General features: G+C 34.2%; 1 protein-coding gene across 2 annotated transcripts; it reads right to left on the reverse strand.

Moving 5' to 3' along the window:
* Positions 1-2,624: 2,624 nt before the first annotated feature.
* Positions 2,625-11,342, reverse strand: LOC114382634 (tRNA (cytosine(34)-C(5))-methyltransferase-like). 2 transcript variants are annotated; one of them, XM_028342189.1, is made up of 16 exons: positions 11,015-11,342; positions 10,815-10,903; positions 10,474-10,540; positions 10,254-10,369; positions 9,890-9,956; positions 9,691-9,739; positions 9,473-9,558; positions 9,098-9,345; positions 8,939-8,994; positions 8,532-8,617; positions 7,739-7,831; positions 6,801-7,125; positions 6,137-6,648; positions 5,217-5,451; positions 4,954-5,135; positions 2,625-3,165 (listed from the first exon to the last, which is right to left on the reverse strand). In XM_028342189.1, the coding sequence occupies exons 1-16, from the start codon at positions 11,186-11,188 to the stop codon at positions 3,079-3,081; spliced, it is 2,472 nt and encodes an 823-aa protein (XP_028197990.1). In that variant the 5' UTR covers positions 11,189-11,342; the 3' UTR covers positions 2,625-3,078. The 2 variants fall into 2 exon arrangements, with proteins under 2 accessions (XP_028197990.1, XP_028197989.1); XM_028342188.1 differs by having other exon boundaries at positions 6,137-6,654.
* Between the last annotated feature and the right edge of the window lie 443 nt (positions 11,343-11,785).

The following is an 11,785-nucleotide window of genomic DNA, read 5'->3' on the forward strand; positions in this document are numbered from 1 at the left end:
AAAATACTAAAAGTGTATTTTAGATGAATTTTACTCTATTTATAATTAAATGAACAAAACACTTTAAAATATTAATAAATTATTTTTTAATTGAGTTAAATGAGTCAATTTAACTCACCACGGGTTCAATCCAATTGAACCGGATCATAAATAACTCAGATTAAATTTTAGATGCAATTGTAAAAATCTTCCTTTTTAAATTCCACTCAACCCAAATCTGTGATGACTTGAATTTACCCATTAGTTTAGATTCATTTTAACAGGTCCAACAAAGGATACAATATACAATAAATTGCCGTCGAGAGGATGAATGAGAGAATTGCACCCATTAACCAATGCCAAGACATTCGCACGCGACACTTTTTGACAACTGCGATCGCTGTATAAAGCTGTTCCCAACCATCCTTCTTTCCCTTTCAACATTATTTTTCTTATTTTTAATTCGGAACACAATTAAGCTTATCGGGAGAAGCACCCAATAACGTGCCACCACCTGTCACACAAACGGCACGGCACTAGTCGTCGTTTTTTCCACTAATTAACAGTCCTCCAAATTTTTTAAATATAAACCAAAACCGTTGGTTAATTATTACCAACATTCAAATCATTCACTGATTTCACTCCCAAACAAACAAAGAAGAAGTTAGATTTGAAATTGAAAGAGAAACAAACTTGGGATATAAGAAGAATGGCTAGTGGAGGAGGCTATGGAGACGCGAACCAGAAGGTAGATTACGTGTTCAAGGTGGTGCTAATTGGTGATTCAGCGGTGGGGAAGTCGCAGATACTTGCACGCTTCGCGAGAAACGAGTTCAGTTTGGATTCAAAGGCCACAATCGGCGTCGAGTTCCAAACGCGCACTTTGGTCATTCAGCACAAGAGCGTAAAGGCTCAGATCTGGGACACTGCCGGCCAAGAACGGTTGCTTCTAACTTCTCTTACAACTACATATACACTATCCTCCCTTATTTTCTGCATCTTTCATTCGTTTTGCTGTTTTTTTTTTTCTTCAATTTTTTGTAGATCTTTGTCTTCTTCTGTCTTCGCTTCGTATTGTATCTGTGTGCGTTGCTGTGCTTGATAATGATATGTCTTTGATTTGAACTTTATTTAGTTACTGATTAGTTCGAAAGGTTAACTTTGAGTTAGATGTTAGATTTGTTTGCTTAGTTGATCTACTCGTCTCATCGTGGATTCGTGGTTTGCGGAAGAAAACATACTCGGTTCAGTGTTTAGTATAGTTCAGATTCGTATTTTCGGTCAACGTCGTTATTAGTAGTATTAAATGGTCAAACCTAGTTTGACTTATAATGTTTTGCATATGGAGTTTAATTTTTCCTTGTGAAAAATTTGTTGTGCATTCTACTAATTGCATGTTGACATATCCTTGAAACAGCTTAACTGATGACAACAAGAGGTCAAAATTAAGACCTAATTTTTATTTTTTTTTAATCCGTGGGGTTTTCAACAACTCATGTACCTTTGCTTAACCAACTGAGTTAGACCCCCTTAACAATTAAGACCTAATTTGATATCATGCCACCAACCTGGATAACCTTTTTCTTACACAGCATTAGTGTCTCCGGTTTTGTCAAGGTTTTCTTTCAAATGATGAGTGTTGATGTGCACTGTGATTAATGAGAAATTATTACATGGTCCAAGACACTCTTTAAATGACACATAACCAAGTTTTATTAACTTTTCCACGTAAATTGAAAAATCCAGTTACATTTCACATGGAGATTAGGAAAGACCATAGACTCTTGATACTCCTGGACCATGTAATAATTTCTGGTAATTAACGCAGATCTAAAGCATGAAAAGAAATAAGAGATGGTTGCTACATATCAATCTAGCATGCTACTTAGCAGACTTAGATTACCTGGGAATAAAGAGAATTCTGTAGAATGTTATTCACGTGTAAAAATGTGTGGTGCCAGATTGCCCTTTTACAGTTTGCACAACTTTTTATAGGACATATTAAGAACTTCACTGCCAAGTAAACATTCTTTTAGAACTTTCCTAGTCCATATAGTGTGCCAATAGAACTTTGGTACTATAATAATCGGATTAAATTATCTACAATAACCTAATAAAATCCTTTAAAATGATTCCTCTGTAGTTTTTTCTGATAAAATCATCAAGTTTCAAATCAAATCATCATTATAGTTTACCAAACTGTTGTCGTGCACTGCATCATTTTATACTGGTTCCATGTCCAATGCATACAGCTTGACTAAACATAAGGAAAATGTATTGACAAATTTCCCATTTCGTAATTTGTGAACTGAAATAATGGCAGATGCTATGTTATATTCCAAATGAGATACAAATGTCATATTTGTGTCACTTCAACTTTATATTTTGCATTTACCTGATGGAAAGCCACATGGTTGGATGTGTCCATCATCCTTTATAAGCTTATTCTTGCTTGGAAGTTTCTTATCATTGTCATTGTTGGGTGTGTTTGAAACTTGAAAGTATGTAGTACTCAATAACTCTTTGTCATAGCTATTGACAAATCTAATTCCTTTATTACTGTGCTGTACTGTTAATGTTTATCATTGTCATTGTTGGGTGTGTTTGAAACTTGAAAGTATGTAGTACTCAATAACTCTTTGTCATAGCTATTGACAAATCTAATTCCTTTATTACTGTGCTGTACTGTTAATGTGTGTTTATCTTTAGATTGAGTCTATACTTCATTCTTTACACTGAATACTGATTGCAGTCTGCCCTAATAATATATAATTGGTTTATTCTACAGATACAGAGCAGTTACAAGTGCATACTACAGGGGTGCTGTTGGGGCAATGTTGGTTTATGACATAACCAAACGCCAAAGCTTTGATCACATACCTCGTTGGTTAGAAGAATTGCGTAACCATGCCGATAAGAATATAGTCATCATTCTTATAGGAAACAAAAGTGATCTTGAGAACCAGCGCCAAGTACCCACAGAGGATGCAAAAGAATTTGCCGAGAAAGAAGGCTTATTTTTCCTAGAGACCTCAGCACTGGAAGCAACTAATGTTGAAACGGCTTTCATGACTGTTTTGACAGAAATATTCAACATTGTCAACAAGAAGAACCTAGCTGCTGGTGATAATCAGGGAAATGGCAACGCAGCATCTCTGTCTGGCAAGCAGATAATTGTTCCTGGTACTGCACAAGAAATCCCCAAGAGGAGCATGTGTTGTCAGTAATCCTGACTTTATTTATAATTTGTTTAAATTTACTAGATTTCCATGGTTCTGTGTTCCTATCACCAATTTTTAATGATTTGGTGCATTTCATTTTGTATATTTTTACATTATTTGAAATTATTTTGCATGAGTTGCTGATTAAGGACCAGCAGAGGGAAGTAATTACAATTTCCTTGGTACAACGTAGGAGACAAAAACTTAAGTGTGTTTTAGATATTTTTGGTGCTATTTTTTAATTAAAATTTAAGTTTTATCTCATTAATCAATAATCAATGCTGAAAATAAAAATCCAACTTTGTTTGATATGAAATAGAGTTGATTATATAATGTCATGCCCAATGCTTAATATAGCTTGGTACCTTGATTCCTGCTGCGACCCTATTGCAGATCTGAACTTGCAGTAATAGTTAAAGTTTCAAGTCATTTTTCATTATTTTTCATTGATAATAATGCTTTCTTCTTTAAAGAAAAAAAGGAGTATACAAAACCTATCGAAAGATTATTAACTTTTCGAATAATTATTTTAAAATAATTTAAATGATAATTTAAGATTAGATGATAATATAAAATTATTTTACACCACCAAGTATATAGATATTAAATTCTTAAAAAAATTATTATTAAGATTGTTATATGTTTTGTGCTAGGAAAAAAACAAAAATGATGTATTGCATTAATCAAGCTTCATCAATCTTTGGCATTATTTTTTGTTACATATTACAGGATTCATCAATCTTGTTGCATTGATATACATAAGGAAAATGTCCTTTATCGAGGACGGTATATTTAGATTAATTAGTATGTTTAATCCCTGTAAAGGTACAAGATAAATATTTTTTTGTATATAATTATTTCATTATATAAATTAAAACTATTTTATTATATTTGTTTAATGATTTAAATTAATATAAAAATATAGAAACCTTTAATGTGATTCAAATGTAAAAATAGCAGCGATTGCAATTATAATATATAATAATATTTTTAAGATAATAGAAATCCATAGAACTTAAGTAAAACAAGATTTAACTTGTTTAAAAATAATAACATACTGGTAACGATTAAAACCATTTAATTTAAACTTAAAAATAATAGTAATCATTAAAAAATGACTAAGTTTAAACGCAAATATATGATAATAATTTAAATTTAAATTTAAATTTGAAAGAGTATATAATTTTAAAAAATCAATTCCACTTTCATAAATAGTATAAAATCACTATGCAAGAAAGAGAAAATATAAAAAAATTAATTGAAAGAGTGGGTAGGGTTAATGAAAATCTTCCCCAAGATGAGAATTCTCAAATTTTATAACAATCTTAGGCTGTGTTCAGCTAACGTCCTGCCCATGAAAATTATGGACAACCTGTATGCAACTCGAACTCTAATATTGAAAATGTCATGTTGATGCTGCTGGTTTCAGTAGAATGAGACGCATCTCTCGTGTTTAAGCAATTCTGCTAAACTTACTAGAAGCTTTGGATATTGATACAAATTTGAGCAAAGCCTGCTAACTTGGATACAAAGATTGGACGAACAAAAAATTGGAGAGAAAAAAAAACAAACTCAAAAACTTTCACGGGTGGAGCAAAAGCCTTAAATTTCTCTAAATGTTCTTATAAGGATGGGAGTTAGGAGTGGGAACCATGACTAAAATGTAATATAAATATACGTTAATTATTAATTTTTAACAACCAGTAATTTCAACATCTTCATTTTTACCGTTTGATTCATGTGCTTCATCTACCTTGTTATCATGCATGGAGGAGTCCTTTTCTGTTACTGTGTCTAGACACATTAAAAGCCTTTCGAGCAGCTCTTGGCATTCCAATGCACCAACCATGATAGTCAAACTTGCTCTACCCTTCCAGCATCCAATGGCTATTGTTGAATCATCCACTTGGAGGGGCCCTGTAGCAGCTCTGCTTCCTGCAGAAAAATGAGAAGACACGTGTAAAGAGTCAATTTAATGGGCATTTACTCTACATCATGGTGGTGCATACTGCATACCTTCACCCAGAACTACAACACAACAACCAGGCATTAGGTTTGCAGCCTTTTCACCAAATTCGGCATCCACAAAATCTGCAAATTTTACAGTTCTATACTGCAGAAGATGCTTGAAGTCTATAGCAGATGCACTAAGAATCTGTTTGGAGATGTGAGGGAGAATAAGGGGCAATCCTTCAGAAGTGATCCGGAAAGCACATGGTGCAGACCTACCTTCACATGATGTCTGTCTTTCCTGTATGATGAGGGCAAGTCTATCACTTATTTGCAAGAAAAAAAACTAGTCAAAGAACTCATTTCTTGCTGACAGTCAAGGGCTGACCAATAAACTATCTAGATATTATATTACAATAATCCTATATCAATTATATCATGTCAAAATGAAATCACACAGTACAGTAGTTTACCATGATTCATATCCCATAAAATTCAATATGAATTCCAAACTGAGACAAGAAAACCAGAAATAGAAACAGTTAACTCCACTCAAAAGTCATGCGTACTACTTCAATATCTATAGTCTATACACTATAATTTTGTTAATATAACACAGTCTGACTAAATTTATTTTTGTATATTAGATGGTAACCTTTACCCCCACAAGTCTCAACTTGATCTGTCCTTAAAGGTTATTGTTCTCTCTACTGCATCAGATTTATTTAAAAGGATTTCACTCCTCTGAAAAGAGAAAGTAAAGGTGTATCCATCTTTTCATTTGAATTAAACTAAATTACCTATTGAATTTAACTCATTTTAAATTAACGACAAATACACTATTACTTTCCCACTTTACGCATGTTCTCACTTTAAAGGAGTCAACTTTTATTTAAAATAAGGAACCAGTCAGCCAGAATTATAAATAAATCAACTACAAAAGTTATAATAACAACAACACTTTAATTCAGAAGAAAATAACTTACAAAAATCTTCAGGCCAACAGAAGTTATTTTAAGTTGCTGCCCAACTGAGAAGTTCAACTCCAGAGCATCTTTGACTGACTTGGAGATATAGTAAATTCTTTTCACGTGACTTGTATCACTGTTTCTTGTTACAAGGTGACCATTGAATGGAAACTGCTCATCAATACCATAAAATACCTTTATGCTGTTAATAACTACTTCATCTTTGAAGAAGACTACAGGGTCAATGCCTCTCCATTTGCCTTGAATCTGTAGTTTTCTTTTGCCTGGAGTATTCTTTGTCATGTTTTCCACATTGCAGGGATCTTGGGCTTCCTTCAAATTCACTTCTTCACATGTAACAGAACTAACTTTCAAATCTGTCTTGGGTCTATTGTCATTTATATTAGCCTCTGAAATTTCTTCAGGTGTACTTTCCAATGGATTAACCTGCAATTCTTGTGCATCCTCATTGCCCTGGTTTGCTGTGTCATCATGTTTATCAACTTCTTTTCTAGGTTTTACCTGAGTTGCTGCAACTATGGCAGGAAAAAGCACGTGTCAGAATACACATAAATGTAAAATGACTACTTGAAGGAGTTATTCCCAGTATTCACTAGAATTCCTTGACTATCTTTGTCAGGATTTGATAGAGAGAAACAACTGAAAACATATAAGAGATTACCTGGCAGAGGAGAAACTTTCTGCAATACAGCAATAAAGAAGGCTCCGGTATTCTGATCATGAGGCACCAACCTCATGCACCGCTCTAGTGGGAAATCAGAAACTTCCTCAGTAAATTCATGCATCACAGGATTCTCCACTGCTTGAACATCATCTTCAGAATTTCCATAAACATCATCTATAATAATATCATCTCCAATGCTGATATTACAATCACTATCATCCTTATAGTTTCCACCATTTGGAAACATGCTGGGAAAAACTACATTTCTACGAAGCTTGGGAACATCTTTGCAACAGAAAAACCACTTGCCCTTGTCACATACCTGCACATCCAAACTCACACCTTCAGATGCAAATGCATACTGCTGCATAACAACCTTAAACCCTTCTAGACTACTACATTTGAATTAATTAAACAATAATCAAACAACTGCAGGAAATGCAAGTTCGAGTTGGGTAAACATAATAATCTTCTATTCGGAAAGTTTGAAATTCAATGTTTTACCATGAATGCGAACATGGGTATAACTTGATGGACATCTCAATAATCAATTACAAAGAATTAACAACCAAAACACAAATAAAAAATAAGCCAACCAGCACAATAACAGTCCAAGTCCATCAATTGACAAGGAATAACACCTTTTACTAATGAAGTATAACATTGGTTATCACTTGGGGGGTGGGGCACAGACAAAACATAGACAACCCCACTCTCAGCTTTCCTTCTATACCCTTCCAGATGACACAACAAAATTGAAATAGTTTAATTCATAATAATAAGTGATGAAGGCATTATCTCCTCCTAAACTCCAGAAAGATGAGTCATGCTTGATGTCGCCACGTGTAAGCCAATATATCCATTTCTAGACATTACATGTTTTATCTTCAAAACTCTACAACACAAGGGAATAAATAGTCACAGAAAACACAAACCTTCCATCTCTTAAGACCTGGTCGGCGAATAAGTTGGGGAAGCTCACTAGAGACATCTACAAGTTCAATGGACCCTCCACCCCTCCGCAAAACCTGCAATTGGTAAGTAAGGGGGAAAATTAAATTAAGCCCAACCCCTCACTGTATAAAATACTGAAAGGGCTACAAGCAGCAAACATAAACCTTTTTTTTTACATAAGGAAAAACTCTGACAGTCTGACCATTTGTCAAATAAAAAGAAAACTCATAGTGTTGAATAAATAAAAAGAAAATTTTATGTTATATATTAATTGTAAAGTGGCAATGTCTCAGGTGGAGTTTGTCCTTCATAATCACAAGCTACAACCACAACTGCAGAAAGCTTTGTAGTAATAACAAAGAATGGACATCAATTAGTAAACAAGAAATAGGAATGAGGCAAATGCCAGTAGAAGATAGATACAAACACAAGTAAATTATTGATAGCTAGCTCCAGTTAGCTTCCATTAATTAAATTACACATTGTTATCAAATACTGTCTTCAAATCAAGGTCCATGTTTCATAAAAAGTTAAAAACATGTTACCTATCAGATATCTAAGAAAGTTACCAATTGATCCCTGATACAACTAAACTTAGTATTTAGACAGTGCAGGGGCTGCATCAATGGAAGAAACAAAATTACATATAAAAGCATGAAATTATTTACTTGAAGTTATGAAAATAAAGCACTTTGATTAAAAAGCCCACAACTGGACAAACTAGATAGCATGGCAGGCACCAAATATAATCACAGAGCTTTCAAGGATGATTACCTCTGCAACAACAGCTTCATTCTCAATAGGATTCATTGAGCAGGTTGAATAGATCATTTTTCCACCAACTTTAAGTAAAGATACACCTGATAACATCAAAAGAGCAATTGAGTTTGCCAGAACTATCTTACAAGCTAAGTCTCATGCACCCTAGTTCATGTATATTCAGCTATGATAATAAATAGCAGTAGCTTGATCCTTGTACCATCTAAAAAAATTTGAGCCAGGGAAACAAGAGGCCATCAGTTTAAACTACAAAATACAAAATGATTTGGTTGTGTAAAGATTATGCTTTACCCACCTTATTTGTCTTACATCAATCACATCTTAACAGAAAACATCAAAACCAGCCTAAAAGAACTACACCCTGAAATCAGGTAGAAAATAATCAAAATGCAGTAATGTACCTCGCATAGCAATTAGAACTTGTAGGTTATGAAGCCCATTCCCTGTCCCTGCGTTCCTTTATACAAGAAAATCAGTCTTAAGCAGTAAAAAGAAAAAAGGTGGTTGAAGGGAAAAAAATAAAAGGCGAAGAATGGGAACAAGGAAGGAATGAAAATTACCATTTCCTCCAGAGATCAGGTGCCTTTCGAAGGGTGCCATCTCCGCTGCATGGGACATCACACAGAACACGATCAAATAATAGCTGATCTTGCTGATCTGGCTCCATTTTATCATAGTTCCTGTTTAAAAGACATCCTGGGAAGTGTTGAGCTTCGTGATTGGTGACGATTAGGTTGGCTGTGCACATCCGTTTTGTTTGGTGAATGAGAAGATTGCATCTTTGGATATCTAGATCATTTGCTATAACCTACGTATCAAACAAATACAAATCAATAAAGTGTATGAAACTACATGAGGACAGGTAATATTTCAAAACTATTAAGCCTGAAAAACCAAATAAGGTTTAGATAATAACATTATATAAAGACACGAACCATTCCATCAGGAAGAGATCCAGCTTTAGTTAATTTGTGTAAAATCTCGAGCAATTGGAATGTTTTTGAACCTGGTGCTGCACACACTGAATAAAAGCAATGAAAAAGGAAAATCACTAGAAGCACTGAAATTTGCATTGCAAGCAAACAAAATAGCACAACAGATGGTAAAATTTAAAAATGATAAAATGTACTTCAGTACAGCACAAGTTGCTTACTATCAAGTACAAAATGATTTGAATGTACATCCAAGAACAGAGGAGGTGCCTGTACAGCAAACAAACATTTGTGTGCACAAGTTAAATTCTTGAATGGTAAGTTCCTAAACTAAAATACATTCACTAAGCCATCCAACTTTCTAGAACAAATGGTAATCATTTTGTATGAGCATGAAAGACAGTGTGTAAACTGGCCCACCATGCTGACAACTTCCTGTCTTGTAATATTTCCAATTTCATTTTCCAGCTTTAAGAATTCATGAAACCTGAGATTAACATAACCAAAAGCAGGAATTGACATATTAGTACTAAGAACCAACTTATATGCATAATTAATTTCAATTAATTAATTGTTTGACAGCAACATGCATTCTGATATAAGGCAAAATCATAATTAAATGTGACTAATCAGTCCTGCAAGACTCATAAGCATATGGTCATATCACAGTTAGCTAGTTAACCAAACATCATGTGATAACAATAATTTATCAGCATAAACTGTTACTTAGACTTAGAACTACATAATCTAACACCAAACAAGATGAGCATCAAAACTTATTTACCTCCCAAGTGTTTGATTCTTCCTGAGCTGCTTACGGGAGAAATTCGAATGCCAAGCAAGATTCTCGGGATACCATGGCAAAGGTATAATAGCCTCCGTATCTTCCCCTTCCGCAACCTATACATAACAATTCAGGACCAAAATACAAAGACCGATATACTATGACGCAAAAAATCAACAGCAGAAGCATAATTATGATGAAATTTCTGTTGATGACTTACCTCGGCCTGAAGAGAATGCACAAAATCATTCTCCAGTTGGGACCGAATATCTGCAGAAAATCGGCTACTGGAAATCACCAAATAAAAAGAAATTAAGAAGCCGAAGCAAGCATCAATGTAATTTAGAATTGGACGAACGAGTCTAGATTCAAACGGATTTGAACATCGTTACTACGCACGTGCAATTATTTTTGTATTTTTTTGAAATTCTGCTACAGATTTACAGTGAGTTAAATTAATTAGTTTCGTATTGAAGTTCGTTAGTAGTAGATAATTGAGCGGATGACTCACACAAGGTCAAAATCGAAAAGCAGTTAAAATAAAAATAGATAAAGAAATACGTGGAATTGATTCTGAATGCTGCGGGCAAAGGAGTTCTGAGAACTTGCACGAATGCATCCCATTCTTCTGAGGAAACGATTCCCTGCTCCTGAAAAATTCGAAAAGAAAAGAAATGAGCAAATGAAAGAGAAGGAGGAGATAGGAGGAATAATAATAATAAAAAAGTGTGGAAATAGTAAGTTGGAAGCGTTTGGTTTGCCTTGTAATAGTGATCGAAAGCGAGGTTTTGAGTGGCGTAGGGATTGCAGATAGGAATAGGATTTTCGGAGGAAGGATCTGATTTAGAGCGTTTGGAAGATGTCCAAACATTCTCTCTGTTCTGCTGGAAATGCTTTCTTTGAGTGCGACTCTTCCCTCTTTTTCCTCTCCCCATCGCGTTGCTGTTGCTGTTGCAGTTTCAGAGCACTACACCACTGGTAGTAGTGGTAGCCGATTATTCATCCAGGGTCAATGAGCGGCTAACACTGAATGGGCTTGGACCTTTCTCCTTCAAACTCTTATTAAGTTATAACTTCGTCTTTTTTTTTTCGGCACTTGCTATTTACATCATAATTACCCATTATAATGTTATTCCAGGAAGACATTTTCAAAAAGGAAAGGGATTCAAGGGCGTACTCTTTAAGGAAAAAAGATAAAAGATAGAATGGACAATTAAATTAGATGTAGATTTAGAAAGGGGATATGGCAGTGTAGTTAGATAAAATGGGCCAGTAAATAGCAAGTGCTTTTTTTTTAAGGCTAAATTATAAATTTGGTTCCCCTAGTCTAGATTTTGATTTCCTTATAATTATTTTAATTCACAAATTTAATCTCTAATTTTTTTCAATCCCGTTATTTCAATTTCCAATCCTGAGAAGTTAATTGCTTACATTAACCGTCACGACTTTTATTGGATGTTGACCGTCATTTGTCATATTAAAGTTAATTTCATGCACTTAATTAACATTACCATCCAATAAAATCATGACAT

Source organism: Glycine soja, chromosome 13 (genome assembly GCF_004193775.1).
Source record: "Glycine soja cultivar W05 chromosome 13, ASM419377v2, whole genome shotgun sequence".
NCBI lineage: Eukaryota > Viridiplantae > Streptophyta > Magnoliopsida > Fabales > Fabaceae > Glycine > Glycine soja.

What these genes read in the sequence shown, in the direction of transcription:
- LOC114382634 (XM_028342188.1), bottom strand. Translation starts at nt 11,188, where the DNA reads ATGGGGAGAGGAAAAAGAGGGAAGAGTCGCACTCAAAGAAAGCATTTC. An exon ending in GCATTCAGAATCAATTCCAC is followed by an intron (nt 10,541 to 10,814) that starts GTATTTCTTTAT and finishes GGTGATTTCCAG; the next exon opens with TAGCCGATTTTCTGCAGATA. An exon ending in TGCATTCTCTTCAGGCCGAG is followed by an intron (nt 10,370 to 10,473) that starts GTAAGTCATCAA and finishes TGTTATGTATAG; the next exon opens with GTTGCGGAAGGGGAAGATAC.